The sequence below is a fragment of the Crocodylus porosus genome, unplaced genomic scaffold, assembly GCF_001723895.1.
Source record: "Crocodylus porosus isolate Cpor-Errol unplaced genomic scaffold, CroPor_comp1, whole genome shotgun sequence".
Classification (NCBI taxonomy): Eukaryota; Metazoa; Chordata; order Crocodylia; family Crocodylidae; genus Crocodylus; species Crocodylus porosus.
Window position 1 is genome coordinate 2,831,784 of NW_017728927.1, and position 16,425 is coordinate 2,848,208.

General features: G+C 44.9%; 1 protein-coding gene across 1 annotated transcript; it reads left to right on the top strand.

The window, feature by feature from the left end:
• The first annotated feature begins 5,240 nt into the window (after positions 1 to 5,240).
• Positions 5,241 to 11,065, top strand: RPS15A (ribosomal protein S15a). Its single transcript, XM_019541786.1, has 5 exons — positions 5,241 to 5,338; positions 6,445 to 6,582; positions 7,351 to 7,430; positions 9,724 to 9,809; positions 10,932 to 11,065. Exons 2-5 carry the CDS (start codon positions 6,450 to 6,452, stop codon positions 11,023 to 11,025), a joined length of 393 nt encoding a protein of 130 aa, XP_019397331.1. The 5' UTR covers positions 5,241 to 5,338; positions 6,445 to 6,449; the 3' UTR covers positions 11,026 to 11,065.
• Positions 11,066 to 16,425: the final 5,360 nt, after the last annotated feature.

The following is a 16,425-nucleotide window of genomic DNA, read 5'->3' on the forward strand; positions in this document are numbered from 1 at the left end:
GCATGATCAGAGGTCAGGAAAACAGACCTTACAATGATAGGCTGAGAGCCATGGGGCAGGCTCAGGAGTGATCTGATGGCCCACCTATACATTTATCAGGAGTGACCACCAGGATCTGGGGGAATGTTTGTTCACCAGAGCACCCCAAGGGATGATGAGGTTGAATGGTCATAAACTACTGCAAGACCGTTTCAGGCTGGAAACGAGGAAGAATTTCTTTACTGTCCGAGCCCCCGAGGTTTGGAACAGCTTGCCATCGGAGGTGGTTCAAGCACCTACATTGAATACCTTCAAGAGCAAATTGGATGCTTATCTTGCTGGGAACCTGTGACCCCAGCTGACTTCCTGCCCTTTGGGCGGGGGCTGGACTCAATCTTCCGAGGTCCCTTCCAGCCCTAATGTCTATGAAAGTGGCAAGTATTCGTTGTTTTGTTCTGGTGGGTTTTTTGTTTGCTTTTGGATTTGGATGGACTGATTTGAATAACTGTCCTGATTTTGTTGTTGTTGTTTTGAGTCATCGAATTCTGGTTCGGAGGTTTGGCCACCGAACTGGGCTGTATCTCCTCTGAATCAGAGGTGGCAGTGGCAGTGCTGAGGGTGTGTTGGCAGCAGGGCCCCCCCCCATGCAGTGCAGGGCAGTGAGGATTGGCCTCCCCTGCCTAGCATCTTCTTACCAGCTGTTGCATTGCATGGGTGCAGAGCAGCTCAGTAGGGCACCATGCACTGTCCCAGAGCTGGGGCAGCTCCAGCAGTCATCCAAAGCCCAGCAGTGCTGCGCCCGAGTGGCCCTGGCGCTCAGACGGTGTGTAAAGCCCCAAGCTGCACTGTACCCATGTGATGTGACAGCTGCCGTGGTGGGGGGTGCTGCTGCTGCTGCAGCCAGTGAGTGTGGTGGGAGGGAGGGTCACTTTTTTAAGTGCTAGGATTCTTGGGGAGTGGGCAAGGGATGGGCTGGGGGAGGGGGCTAGGGGAGCCAGCAGGGTATGGGACTGGGTGGGGTTCCCCCCATGGTCTCTTTCCCCTCCTGGCACCCTCTCCCCTGCCCCCTACTTACTGGCACAGAGCCTGGGTCCAGCTCCCTGTGGCAGCAAGCATCTCCAAATCCATTCAGAGGCTTTCTTGTAATGGGTCTCCCCATTTTTCTTTTCTCCAGTTCAGATTCAGGGATTCAGCCCTTGAATTGGGCTGAATCTTCTGAAATGAATCTGCTACTGAAGCTTCACACAGCCCTACTAGTTGGTCACCCATAGAAAAACTAGTTTGCTGTCTTTTTAATTTTTAGCTATTAAGTTGCATTATAATAGCTGGGGCAGATGCTTACAGTGATGTTAGATGGAGCCACATTATCCTCTTAAGAGTCTTGCAGTGTGTTCTGTGTAGGCAGCCCTTCACATCTATGTGGAGCTTGTTCTGCAAGAGTTGGTACAATTTAAGCAGCATTAGAGTAGGCTTGTGATTTCTGAAGAAGGCCGGGGGGGTTCACACTGTACTAGTCCATGAGCTAAAATTTAGAAATTACTCAAGAAAATACAATTGGAAAAAAAACAAATCAAACTCCTCTTATCTTAATAGGCATATGCTTCATGGAAAGTAACACCCTAAAGAATTGCATATCTGTGCTACTAAAATTTAAAATCAATATTAATACTGAATATACTTTTTTCCTAAAGTAAAACCTTTACACGGGTAAACTTACTAACATAGCTAGACTATTATAATGCCATAATAACTTTGGGATAACTCCCTGTGGATATAGTACTGGAGTAAGGTTGCCCATCCAAACCAATAAAGTGGTATAGCTCAAGTGGGAAAAATATCCAGTAAAATTTCCATGGGAACAAATCCTGGTTGTAAAGTGTTTTGAGCCACAATACCAAATCCAAACATCTTAGGTGAAGCAGCTGAAACCTGATTTTTCTTCCAGCTTCAGGATGTCAAAACTCCAACATTTCTGGGGCCTGTTGACAGCATGAAATGTTTAATACCACTGATTGCATAAAGGTTTCAAGAAGGGAATAATTAAGTAAATTGTAATGTCATAAGTTATAAGTTACAGTACCTTTTTTAGTACTAGTCATGGTACAAAACCAAGAATAAAAATAGCCTCTGTCCTAAATATGCTTTATAAATTATGTAACGGATCAAGCTATTTTCCAAAAAGTTACTTAGATGTGTTCTGAAAACAGCAAGAGAGAAACCTAACATTTGTGCCTCGTTTCAAATGTGTCACTCCAGAATGGGGCAGCATATTCCAGTATCTTTTCCCAGTGTTGCTCACAGTTACCTCAGTTCAGTACACTGTTGTTCATCTAGCTAAGAAATCACATTAGCTCTTCTGACCATAACATAATACTGAAAGCGTATGTTAGTAACTTGTCTGTTGTGACTCTTAAACCTCTCAGAGTTGCTAATTTCCAGGGTAGTGCCCCATTTGCATTCTTTGATCCTTAATGTATAATTTTGCATTTGGCTATATTAAAATGGTTTTTGGTTGGCTGCTACTATGTGATCCAGACCAATATTTAACTGTCTTGTTTTGATTTGTTAATTACCAGTGATCTAGCTTTTCTATTTGCCACGGAAAAACCTGGTAAAACCCAGATTTTTCTAAGTTTTAAGGAGCAAAATCCAAATGTTCTCATTTTGAGGTGGCAAAACCTGTATTTTCTCCTTTTTGAAGGAGAAAACTGGGAAATGCTGGGTTTCCCCTTGCAGGCTGGCAAGAGCCCTCAGACCCTCACAGGCTGGAGAAGTTGGAGAAGGGAGGTCAGGCAGGTGGTGCCATATGTGTGTGTATATACACATGTGGCAGGTAGCCTGGAGAGCAGCTCCCACAGAAGTCCTGTGTGGGGGAGAAGGGTGGGGTGGGAAATAGAGGCCCCCATTGGGAGGGAGTTGCAGCTGCAGGGCCCAGGTAGGGAGTGGGATGGAGCCATGGGTGGCTCATCCGGAGGCAGGTAGGGCCTGATGTGGCAGGGCAGAGCAGGATGGGGAGGCTCAGTGCTGCTGCTGCAAGCCCTGCGCTGCTATGACAAAGTGTCCCCTGCTTGCCTGGCTGTAGTGGGAATGGGGGCACAGTTGTGCCCCTCGCTACTGCTTGGTGGCTAGGGGGTGCCTACCCAGCCCTGACTTTCCATGAACTCTGATTTTTTCCATAATAAAACCCCCCAAATCATATGGCAAAACTTATAAGTATTCAGAATTATAGTGATTTGAGGCACTGGTAGGCTTCCAATTTGCTTTAAAGTTGTAAACATATCAATAAAGTGTGTTCAACTGATACTTGAACATATAGTGGCATTTCATTTTAATCACGGAAAAATGGAACTTTGAGCATTTTAATAGGAGAATTTGCAGTTTTTAAACGGACAAAACCATGATCCCTATTAATTACAACTGTGCTCAGCTGTTCCTAAGCTGCAATTTCTATCAACAGTGATTTCATGTACTTACAGATTTTTTTTTTTTTTTAACAAAAATGTTCACTCCCATTGTGTTGGCTAATTTTTAATTTATGTAATGTATTTTACTACTACTATATAGTTGAAGGCTTCAGTCTGAATTCCTGTGGTGCTTAGTCAAACACCTGAGAGTCTAAGCATATTACTCTTATGTACTTTGTCAATTTTAAAGTTTTCAAAAAGCTGTTTTCCTTCAGCATTGGGGATTGAGGCCTGCTGTATTCCCATTCTTTAAATCTTCATCCAGGTGATCCTCAACTAGCTTTTCCATTCTTTTGTCCAGCATTGATATCAGGCCAAGTTGCTTTCCACTGCCTGGATCAACCCATTTACTCCCCCCACTTTTTTTTAACATTGGCACTATTTAAATTCTTGTCCCCTTTTCTGGAATTTCCCTTCCGTGCTAAGATTTATTTAGCATAAGAAGGATGTAGCACTGAAGATCCAGAAATAATGTGAGAGGCAAGGATTTCCTGGGGTGAGACCTTTTATGACAGTAGTTCTCAACTTTGTACCAAGACCCATTTGCAAACATTAGGGGCCAGTCTCATGTAGTGCCCCTATCCCCAGCCCCTAGCTACACAGCATGAGAGGCAGGATGGGGTGGGTGGAGCTGGGTGGCCCCTCTTGCTGGAACTCTGTAAGGGAAAAGCCCCCATTTTCCATGTTTTTTTCTGTTAAGGGAGAATCCATTTCTTAAGTTTGTTCACAACCCTTTCATATGTTGTTACAAGCCTCTTTGGGCCACAGCCCACAGGTGAGAAATGCTGATTTCTAGGACCTGCTATATATCTGGGCCAGAGTTACTGGGTTTCTGGTTGTAGCTGTGTTGGTCTAAGGATATAGGTAGGCAAGGCTCTTTCATTAGACCAACTGAGTAGTTGGAACAAAGTTCTTTGTAAGCTTTTGGATGCAATCACCCTTTTTCAGGCACAAAGAGTCTCTGCTGGTCTAAGACTCCAAGGCATGAGCTGTGCTAAGTAAGTGCAACATGATGTCAGTGATGATGTCAACTTAAATGTATAGAAATACAGTTGATTAAAAAATGTTTTCCTAATTTCTACCCATTTACAGTTTTAATTGTTATAAGCCTCTTTCTACTATCCACATACTGCATAAAAAATTTTGAGAGCAAACTGTAGTCCTACTACTGGCAGCAGTGGGAGAGACGCAGCCAACTCCACCTGGAAAAGAAAAGAGACGCTTGGCACAGGCTGTTCAAAACCTCCGCGGGCCGGGAAGTGGGGGGTGGTGGGGGAGAAGAGGAGCCCAGCGCCGTGATTGGACTTGAAGATGGCGAGAAGGGCAGCGACAGGATCAGCACCACCGCAGCGACAAGGAGTGACTGAACTGAGAAATTAGGAAAACAAAAGGTCAAGCGGGGGGGGGGTGGGAACTAAAGGTGAGTCGAGGACCACCCCGCGGCCGGAGCTCATCCCGTCACGCAGCCGGCCACGGGCACCCCCTGCCTCCGCGAGTCGCATTTCCAGGTGAAGTGTTGAGCCAGGAGCCTCCGCTCGGGGCGTAGGAAGGGTGGGTGCGCCGCTCCCCGCGGCGGCCGGGCCCCTTCTAGCCGCGAGCGCGACGGACGCTAAGTTTGCTCCTCTGCACTTGCATCGCGGCTCCGCTTCCCGGAAGCGTCCGGGTTGCTATAGCTACCAGGCGGCGCGCGTGGCTTACTTCCCGGAACTGCCCCGAGGCGGCTGTCGCTCTCGGCCAGTCACAGGAGGGAAAGCCTGTTCCCGCGTCTCTCCGACTGAGAAGACGGATCTCGCGAGATCTCCGAGAGCCTCTTCAGCGAGCGCCTGCCGATCAGAATTCCCATAAGCCCCTGCCTACGCCCAGCCTCTTCCTTTTTCCGCCATCTTGCTGCACCGGTGAGTAGCGGCGCTTGGCGGGCCTCGGACCATCCGCTGCACAGCGGCCGCATCCTGGCGCCGCCGGGGCCCTCGCTGGGCTCCCCAGGGCTGCCAGGCCGCCCCCCACCGGCGCGGCCGGCTTTGAGCGGCCTCCTCTCGCCCCGGCCGGCGCTGGGGTCGCCCGAGGAGGGCGGGGGGGAGGCGCTTCCCGGCCGTGCCCAGCGGACTCGGGCGGTTGCTCTGTCCTCCCGCGGGGCCTGCCCTGGGTCTAGGGCCGCTGTGGCGCGGGTGTGGGGAGATGGAGCGAGGCTTTGCACGAGGGGCGCCTCTTCCTGGTCGCCAGATCCCTGCCTGGACAGTGCCCGAGTCCTTCTTGCAAGTGGATTTCGGCGGGGTGCACTGGGCAGGGCTGAAAGCCCCTCCCTGGTTCCGGATCCATCCTTGTTCTAGGTAGGAGATAATGTGTGTGGGGGAGGGGGGGAAGGGACCCTGCTGTTCCCCACCAACACGCGTAAAAGTAGCAGCACTCGAGCACTCTGTTAGTTGTGGCTGGATAACAGCATCGTCGTGCGTGCACCGCGGGTACCAGCCTTTCTGCGGGGCACTGGGTCACAGGCTCAAACTGCAGATGCGAGCGGAGTGGGCATGTGATTTAAGGCCACGAAACAGGACAGTTGGCCCAAACTGGCGATTGTGTCAGGAAGGGGCGTCTGGTTTAGGATGTCTGGAAAAAGTGCAGCTGGGCCTTGGATATTGGGTCCTTTTCCAACTGAGATCTGTTAGGAATGAGAGATCTTGACCAGGATGTCATTCCCATGCTTTTGGGTCGGTAATACCTGTATTTATAAAGCAGTGCACATTTCTTTTTATGGCGTGAAATCCTAAATGTTGAACGTGGCTGTGATAAGTTGGAATAATCCTGGGTTCTTAATTTGATTTGCTTGTTTGCAGAACAACCTCTTCAAGGTCTAATTGGGTTCCTTGGCTAGCTCTGTCAAAACACTAACTTTTGTTCTGAGTCCAGCAAATTGGTGGAGGGAGGGGAGCAAGAGGTTCTAAAAGTATCTGTAGTTAAACATGACACACAGATGGCATATGTAACCTAATCTTTTTTTTCCCTGTAGGTATCATGGTGCGTATGAATGTTCTGGCCGATGCTCTTAAAAGCATCAACAATGCAGAGAAACGAGGAAAGCGCCAAGTTCTCATTAGACCGTGCTCAAAAGTTATTGTACGGTTCTTAACCGTGATGATGAAGCATGGTAAGTCCTTGAAATGTGTTTTTATTTTTTGTAGAAGATCGTACGATAGGATGTTGCTAGTATAGTGGTAATCTCAAATATGTCCTATAGTTTGAGATTTGTCATCTCTGATATTTCCAGCTAAGGTTTATAATGATGGTGATAGTAAACACTTGTTTAGGTTAAACATCTTAGAAAGGAAGAGTGCTGGGAAAGCTTGGGTCTGCTGTGAAAGCAGCAATGTAAATACTGGTAAATATCTTTACTCATATAATTCATTGGTCAGTATCTTGTACATCCAAATGAACTGCATTTATTCTGTTTCTTTTTGCAAAAGTGAACTGTACAGATCTGCTCCGAGTAAGCTAGTTGACCAGATTTTGGTTTTTCTAGGTTAACCTACATGGAAAAATCTTGCACAGTTCATGATACTTCAAATGTTGCTGGGTTTCAGGTCTTATCTAGTGTAGTGTTTAAAACATGGGTGGGCGGGTCCTAGTTTTGTATTCAGTGTAAGTTAAGTATAGGGGCATTCTGTACAAAAATTTGAATAGGGTTAAACAGTTACACAGCTAAAGGAAGGCCTTAGACCAAACCAAATAAAAGTATCCCTAAGTTGTTTGGGCATTTTGGTTTGGTTTATGTGATTTCCTGAACAAGATTTTTACCATATATAATAGCTTCTGTACCTGTTGCACCAGTGTAACTTAGTGGAGGAGTGGGGGTTGTGTGTTTGCTTTCTTTTCAGTCAGCTTCCATGAGTAATCTGCTTGATTTATTCATTCATAGGTTACATTGGTGAATTTGAGATCATTGATGATCACAGAGCTGGGAAAATTGTTGTCAATCTCACAGGCAGACTTAACAAGGTAGGATTTTCATTTAGCACTGAAATCCTTTTATTTTCTAAATTATTTTAATCCAGCATAAGATACTTTTTCCAAACGCATCTGTGCTGCTGACCTCCCCTTGAGGTGATCTTTCTTTAAGTTATGATGGATGTATGCTTTGTATGGCTTTGTAAGTGGGGGTTGATTTAGATGTTGGTGGCTTCCTGCCTTCTTTCTGCCTGTGAATGAATAAAAGTGCATTTGAATAACCGCTGTAACGGTGCACATTCTCGCATAAGCTTTAGTTTGTGGAATGTGTCTTGCTAGCTCTCTTTTCTCTTTGACTTTTTTCCTGAGAGGTTTCTTTCTAGTCGAGTACTGGCTAGTCGCACACACTTCTGCCCTAAGAAGTGATATCTCCCGTTGAGGCAGCAACAGCAAATGAGGCTAGAAGTCTAATGTGCTGACATTTAAGGAACGTTTGTCACGAAGGAAAAAAAGTGCGCTTATTCAGGTGATGCCTAATGGCAGTGAATCTGTAGAGAAGAACAGAAGTGTAGAACCCAATCCCTTCTGCTAATTGGTCTTTGCTTTGATTGAGGTTTTGAGCTGTTCATCCTCTAGTCAAGTCAGTGTTTCTCCTTTTCTATCAGGATACTATGTGGCTTTGTGTATGACATTCATGTAGTATGAGGTTGTCAGGAATTTTTTTTATAACTTGTTTGGAAATCCTCTAGATTGGATAAACTCATGATTTCTTTGACATTTGCCATAATAATAATAGATCCTTTCATTGTTTTAGAACTCTTTCACTTGAAACAGTTTAACTAGAAATGAAGCACTCTTTAACATAGGAACTGTAGGAAACTAGGGCTGTAAGGGACCTTGCAAGGTCATCTGGTCCAGTCCCCAGCTCAAGGTAGGATTATATTTGACTGGACCATCTTTGCTGGGTGCCTGTCTACCCTTTTTTCAAAGTTTCCAAGGATGGAGATTCCACAACTTCTCTAGGTTGCCTGTTCCATTGTTTGACCGCCATCATAGAAAGTTTCTCCTATTATCTGCCCTAAACATCCCTTGCTGCAGCTTGAGGACATTGCATTGTCCCCTACAGGCACAGAGAAAATCCCATCTCCATCCTCTCTGTAATCACCCTTCAGGTATTTGAAGGTTATTATAAAATCCCCCCTTAGTCTTCTCTTATTTAAACTAAATAATGTTAGCTCTTTGAGCTTTCCTCATAAGTCTAGTCTCCCAGGCCCCTGATCATTTTTGTTGCTCAGTGCTGGACTTACCAAACTGTCCATGTACCATCTAGAAGTGTGGGGCCCAAAACTGGACACAGTTCTGCAGGTGAGGCCTTAGCAGTATTGAATAGAGCAGAAGAATGACATCCTTTGATTTGCAAGTTATGCTCCTGTTAATACAACCCTGCATACTGTTGCCCTTTTTTACAAGAGTACAATGTTGACTCGTATGCGTCTTATGATCGACAATAACCCCATGGTCATTCTCTGCACTGCTGAAGCCTGTCAGTTATTCCCTAGTCTGTACTTGTGCCCGTGCTTATTCTGTCCTAGTTGCAGGACTTTGCATTTGTTCTTACAGCTAGAAGTTACCAGGCTAGGGTGAAAACAGTCAAACTAAATACCAGGATTTGACAAGACGAAAACTCCTAATAGTTTTCTATGCTAACTGTTAAGTCAGTGGGTCTTATTTTCTGCTTTGGAATATGCTGTTGCCACACTACTTTGTAGTTGGCTTTTTTGAGTTCTTGCATTGGACTGATTTGAGCAAGTTGCTTTTTTAGTTTCTTTCCTCCCTTTAGTCTCAAGCATATTGAAAACCCAAAAGCTTGAGGGCTTCTAAGTCTTTGTTTTGTATATATTTTTTTGGTCATGATTCTGGGGTGATTTTAGTTTGGGTGAGAATATTATCAAGGCAATGTTTACTCTCTAGTAGCAGGCAGCATGCTCTTGCATTCTTCTACAACAGGCCACACAAAGGTACAGCCATCTGAGTTTAGCTGCAGCAGCAACTTAGTTTCAGTCTTTGCAACTGAAAGGAAGAGAGCAGACAAAGCAGCTCAGACCTTAATGATTAGGTTCTTTATTCTCATCTGTCTTCATGAGAGCATGCACAGAGGATGGAGTGATGCAAAACCATGCTTGAATATCTTGTATTCTGCTGCCAAAAAGTTGGTTTCTTGGTTGCACAGTTAATCTCCTTGGAGTCAGAAATTTGAAGCAGAACTGAAGACTTTGAAATGCCATATCTCTGGCACCATTAAGCCTTGTCAATATTCAGCCTGTATTGGGCTTTTGTTTTATAGTGTGGTGTGATCAGTCCCAGATTTGATGTTCAACTGAAGGATCTGGAAAAATGGCAGAATAACCTGCTGCCCTCACGTCAGTTTGGGTAAGTGTCAGGCTCGAATTGTTGAAGTTCATGGTGCAAATTTTTCTGAATTGTTCTAAGTAAAATAACTGCACAAAAAAACTAGTTTTCATGAGTGAGTTCTGTCTCCTCCCCTCCCCTGTGTCTTTTGTTAGGCTAACTTTGAGTTTCAAACTTTTCTCCCTGAGACTTGTTTTAATCACTTCTTCAGGAAGTTAAACCAGTTTAAATGCACACAAGTATGCTTTTTACTTCCTTGCTAGAAGTAGCAATAATATAGACAGTGGCTTTAGCGCAAGTGACACTAAGACAAGAATGGTTAGCCAATTTTAAAGGATCTTCAGTGTGATGAATGGGTGGTGGTCTCTAATTTGATAATGGAGGGATGCTGAAGGAAAATAATGTAAATCGTCAGGTACTTGCAGGAGCCAGTATTTTAATCCACTTCCATACAGTTTTGAACTTCTAGTACGAATTCACTGAGATTATTTTAAGTGAGCCTTGATTATTTATGTTGATGTAGGAAAAATCTCATTTTCAGGTTTGTGAAAAAAATCTGTAGGTGAATACGGCAATTCCAATGCATATCCATTCACTAGTTTCATTTTAACTCGTTAACATATTATATATGGCAGTATACTGAGATTAGGTGACATTAATCCATTTACTAATATTCACAGTGTGTATCAAACTGGCAGTGTTAATGTGTGAATAAAGTATGTTGATTACCGTAAATAGATGTCAAATACCTAAAGTTACTTCAGTTGTCTGCAGATCAGAGCAGTTCTAACTTTCTGATATTCAGCTATGTCAGTGAATAGTGTTGCAAAGCCTGTTGAGTATTAGAGCCCCCAAAAAGTTACTAGCTAAAATTCTGATGCAGGTATATCCCGACACTTGGGGGTGGAGGGTATAAAGAGAAAATTACTGGCATAAATAAGGTTCGCTTATCTTTAAAAACATTTCAAAATAGTGTCTTTGTGGGGGACTTGTCTTTGGTAGTTCAGAATTGCATTTCCATGGGTTGGGCATTGGCAAAAGAGTCTGTTCTGTTTTACACCTAAAAAATAGAGGACAAGATGCACAACTGGAAGACGCATTTATCATAATATGCTATTGACACTATTTTCTTTTCCTTATTAGGTACATAGTGCTGACAACCTCAGCTGGTATCATGGACCACGAGGAAGCTAGGCGAAAACACACAGGAGGCAAAATCCTGGGATTCTTTTTCTAAAACTTGTAAACCAGGCATACTAATAAATTGTTCAAATGGACTCTGGTGTTTGTAGTCAATATTTTAGTGGTTTAGAATGCTTTACCTGGGAGCACATAGATTAATGCTAAACCCTTCAGTATGCTCTGTGCAGTTCAAGTAATGGAAGACATTACATTGTACCTGAATCACTTCTACAAGACTTGGCTTCAGCTTGATTGTGCTTGCACCTTCAGTGTTACAAACAGCATGATAATATTCATAACCTGTTCCTTCCAGTTCAGGAAGAAACTACTTGCAGCCAGTTACTCCCCAATGCCAGACTATCCTCGTTTATTGGAAGTCTATTGAGCCAGGTCACCACTACAGCCTGTCACCGGGTCACCTCTTGGAAGCATACATACCTATTGTCTAGAGTGGATTATTGCATCTTCAGGTTAGGTACTATAAGGTACTATAAGCCTTGCTGGAACATCTTCAGGTTAGGTACTATAAGGTACTATAAGCCTTGCTGGAACATCTTCAGGTTAGGTACTATAAGGCTTGCTTGAACAGTATTTTAAGGTTGTTAGGAAGATGATGCTTGAGGGAGTAACAATAGGTTATATGCTTTGAAATCTGAAATGTAATTCTCTGAAGTTTCTGCTCCTCCAGAAAATAAAGTAGTGGGCTAAATTTGTTCCTTGTTTTCCTGATTGTCTAATTTTGGAAAGAGGAGGAAATGAGGGAATTTGTTAGTTTCTGTACCTTTTTGAGAATGCAGCTCTGCAGATTCTGGGTGTGTTGAACTTGCTCAAATTCTAGGATTTTTTTAGATTTTTTTTTTTTTCCTACTGATAATATATCAGCCAGTAGCAGAAATTGGTTTAGCATCTAGCTATCACATTATTTTTAGAGTTCAGGGACCCTAATACGCTAAGCATTGAAAAGCCATGCAGGACAAACAACCAATAAGTTAATTTGAGACCAGCAAAGAACAGGAGAGAGGCATTAACATTTCAGAAATTACTTGCTAACTTGTTCATGTTATCTGTCCAGAACTACTGTTAGACTCTTAAATTGAGTCAGAAGCAGTGTATTCAGTTTCATTTCGAAATGGTTACTCAAGTATTTCTTTGGTATGATCATGTATAACATTTACCTCCTGGACATGCATTCATTTTACTGTAAATTAGATTGAGATCTTCCATTACAAAATTTTCTTGCATCTTGTATAGGATGGAAACTAACCAACCTAGTAGTAGATTGCTATTGCTTACACTAAGTTACACAAGAACATGGAATTCTATTAAACGTTCCTTGAAGAAGAAAACAGGATAGCAGTTATGTACTCCTAAACAAGCTGTATTCGCGTGTGTGTGTGTGTGTGTGTGTGTGTGTGTGTGTGTGTGTGTTCTTAAATATGCGTAGCTGCTTGTTTAAGCTACCTTGTTTAACCAAACCCATGTTGGTTACCCCTCTGCTGGTCTATAGTTCCCCGGGTCCACCTCCTTCCCCTTCTCAAAGATTGGGATGACGTTAGCCCTCTTCCAATCCTCCAGAACCTGACCCAAGCACCATGAGCGCTCGTATATCCTTGTCAGTGGATCAGCTATGACCCGCTAATTCCTTCATTACCCATGGGTGGAGTCCCTCCAGTCCCGGTGATTTGAATACGTCCAGTCCCTCCAAGTATCTTTTACTGTGTCAGCACTGACTGTTGGTCGGCTGATTGTTCCCCTTGTTGGTGTCCATGATGTATGTTGAGGGTTCGTCTAGATTTCCATTTAAGACTCTCATTGAAGAGCTCTGCCTTGTCCCTGCTATCTGTCACTAAGCCCCCCTGCCCATCTTGTATGGGTCCTATGCTACCCCACACCCTCTTCTCACTCCCAACGTACCCTAAGAAGCACTTTTCATTGTCCTTAATCACTGACGCTAGCCTGAGTTTTAGAGCTGCCTTGGCCTTCCTGACTGACTCCCTGCAGATGTGGGCCAAAGAAGTATACTCCTCTTTGCTAGCTATCCCCTGCTTCTACTTCCTGTACACCTTTTTTTCTGCCCATAAGGTATCTTGGATGCTCCTGGTTAGCCAAAGGGGCTTCCTGGCCTCCTCGCCCCCTTTCTCTGCCATGGGATTAACTCACTCTGAGCCCAAAGAATGGTTTCCTTGAGGAATGTCCACCCATCCTGGACCCTCAAATGCATCTGAGTTCTTAGCTCCTAGCACCCTGCTAACCAATCCCCTGAGTCTATTAAAGTCAGCTTTTTTAAAGTTTAGCACCCATGCCCTACTGGGTATAATGCCCGCCCTTCACTGGATAATAAATTTTATCATTTCGTGATCGCTGTTCCCTAAGTTGCCTTGAATCTGCAGGTTCCCCCACCAGGTCATCCCCTGCGGCCAACACCAAGTCAAGCAAGGCACTGCCCCTGGTGGGACACCTTACCTCTTGTGTTAGGTGGAGGCCCTGAATACAGGTTAAGAACCTGTGAGAGTGGTTAGATCTAGCTGACTGCTCCTCCCAGCATATGTCTGGGTAGGTAAGGTCCCCCATGACTATCATAGCTCTAGACCTCAGCCTCTTTGAGCTGCTTGGAAAATTTTCAGTCTAGCTTATCGTCCTGATGCGGCGGCCTGTAGTAGACCCCCACCACCAGATCCCTTTTACCCTGAGCTCCTTGAATTGTAACCCACAGAGTCTCTGACCACCCTCTGACCCTAATTTGATTAGGGAAGATATGTACTGTTCTTTGACAGACAGAGCAGCTCCCCCACCTTTTTTTCCCTACTCTATTTCTCCTGTACAACCTATTGCCTTCTATTCCCACCACCTAGTCATGAGAAGAGTCCCACCAGGTTTCAGCTAGTCCCACTAGGTCAAAGTTGTTGCTCGCCAGCAAGAGCTCTACGTCCTGCTTGTTTCCTACGCTTCTGGCATTTGTGTATATACACCTAATTCTTCTGGTGGCTGTCCCTGGTCCCCCCTTAAACTGATGTCTAATAGGATCTTTGCTACATACCTGGGCTGATCTTGTGGGTGTCTCTTGGTTTGGTGTTCTGTGGCTCCCTCCATACTCATCCTCCCCTTCCCCTGATGAACCTAGTTTAAAGCCTGCTGGAGGAGATCAGCCAAACTGAAAGAGAACACACGCTTGCCTTTGAGGGAGAGGTGAAGCCCACCCCACCCGAGCATGAGGGTAACCAACATGGGATTTTAGCAGGCATGTCCTGCCTGACTAACCTAGTTTCCTTTTATGACACGGCCACCAAACGTTTAGATGCAGGAGTTGAGGTGGATGTTATTTATCTGGACTTCAAGAAGGCCTTTGACACGGTATCCCATATCATCCTTATAAATAAACTGAGGGGATTTGCCTTGGATGATTACATGGTCAACTGGGTAGCGAACTGGCTCAAGGGTCACACTCAGAAGGTGGTAGTAGATGGGTCGGTGTCAGCCTGGAAAGATGTGGGCAGTGGAGTCCCTCAGGGCTCAGTTCTGGGGCTGGTGCCATTCAACATCTTCATCAGTGATCTGGATGAGGAGGTGGGAAGCACCCTGTTCAAATTCACGGACGGCACAAAATTATGGGGTGTAGCTAACACCCTGAAGAGGAGGAACCAGATCCAGGCCGGCCTAGACAGGTTGGAGAAGTGGGCAGAGAGCAATAGGATACAATTCCATAAGGACAAGTGCGAAGTGCTCCATCTAGGGAGGAAGAACTGCCATCATACCTACAGGCTGGGGGGCAAGCTTCTCAGCACCACTGCAGCGGAAAAAGATCTTGGAGTTACTGTTGACTCCAGGATGAACATGAGTCACCAACATGATGAAGCAGTTGGCAGAGCCAATCGCACCTTGTCGTGCATCCGTAGGTGCTTCACAAACGGGTCCAGAGAAGTGATTCTCCCTCTCTACGCACCACTGGTCAGATCACAGGTGGAGTACTGTCTCCAGTTCAAGCGGGATGCGGACAACCTGGAGAGGGTCCAAAGAAGAGCCACTCACCTGATTGGAGGCCTGTAGGGAAGGCCCTATAAGGAAATGCTAAGGGACCCTAAACTCTTTCACCTTTCCAAGAGAAGGCTGAGAGGGGACCTTGTGGTAGTGTACAAATTCATAAGGGGAGAGCAACATGAAGTAGGTGACTGTCTACTGCCTGGAACGACAAGAAACAATGGCCATTAGCTACTAGAGAGAAGGTTTAGACTGGACAGTAGGAAGATGTTTTTCACTGTCAGGGTTGCCAGAATCTGGAATGGGCTCCCAAGGGAGATGGTGCTTGTCCCATCCTTGGGTCTTCAAGAAGAGACTGGACAGGTACCTGGCTGGGATCACATGACCCCAGGGTTGGTGACTCTCTTCTTGCCTGCCAGGAGCAGGGGGTCGGACTAGATGGCCCACTGAGGTCCCTTCCGACTCTGAGTCTATGAGCCTAGAGGTGATGGTTGAAGTTTGCATTCTGAGAATGAGGTAAAATAACTAGTAACAGCTGTTTAAACGCAGCAAAGTGTTTTATAAAGGGGTTCATTTGGGGTAGTGACCAAGTGCAAGTGATTTACACTGAGAAGAGTTGAGAGTAGTCTAGAAGCAGACCACTTAGCTTTGAGAAATTTATTTGAAGAACATCTTCAGGCTCTGTTCTCTTTAAACCCTTGATTTGTACCTGTTCTCTCCAGACTAAATGGTTCTAATACAATACCTAAGCTACGGCAATAGGCTTTCCCTTGATTTGAAGTTACCACTGTGCTTTCAGGCTTATTAATTGGAGAACTGTTTTTCTTTTAAAGTGGTTTCTGCAAGCAAAAACTGAATGGAGAGGTGCCTGAGGAGTGTACCTACTACTTGACCTGCCTTAGAAATTAATATTCTCTAAAGGTGCTGTTGTGTCCCCTTTTCAAATTTCTGATGTAGAAAAATACCATTAATATTTATGTGTGACTCTTCAGTTTCAGGTAGAGCTGGTTCAACGTATTGGAGCATATTTGGGTTTTCATAATGCAATCCTGCTGATGCTAGTCGCGCAGCACATGGCTTCCTTTCCAGTCAATTGTTTCTCCAACAGATGTAAAGGAAGGACATATAGGCAAGCTGTTGGCACCTCAAGTACCAGTCCCTGGTAGATACTATCATTGACTATTTCAGGCATGGATGTCTACTAGTAGGAGGACTCAGGTGCCTATATGCTGATGCCAAGAGCATAGGGAACAAGCAGGAGGAGCAAGCCCTTCTACTCTCCAGTGTGCATTATGATCTAGTAGGGATTACGGAGACCTGTTACGACTCCTCACATGACTGGAGTGTAGCTATAGAGGGCTACACCCTGTATTGAAGGGACCGGGTGGGGAAGAAAGGTGCAGGTATTGCTCTCTATGAAAGAGCAGTACACCTCCTTGGAGGCTGACATGGGATCCAGAAATAGACAGCTTGAAACCCT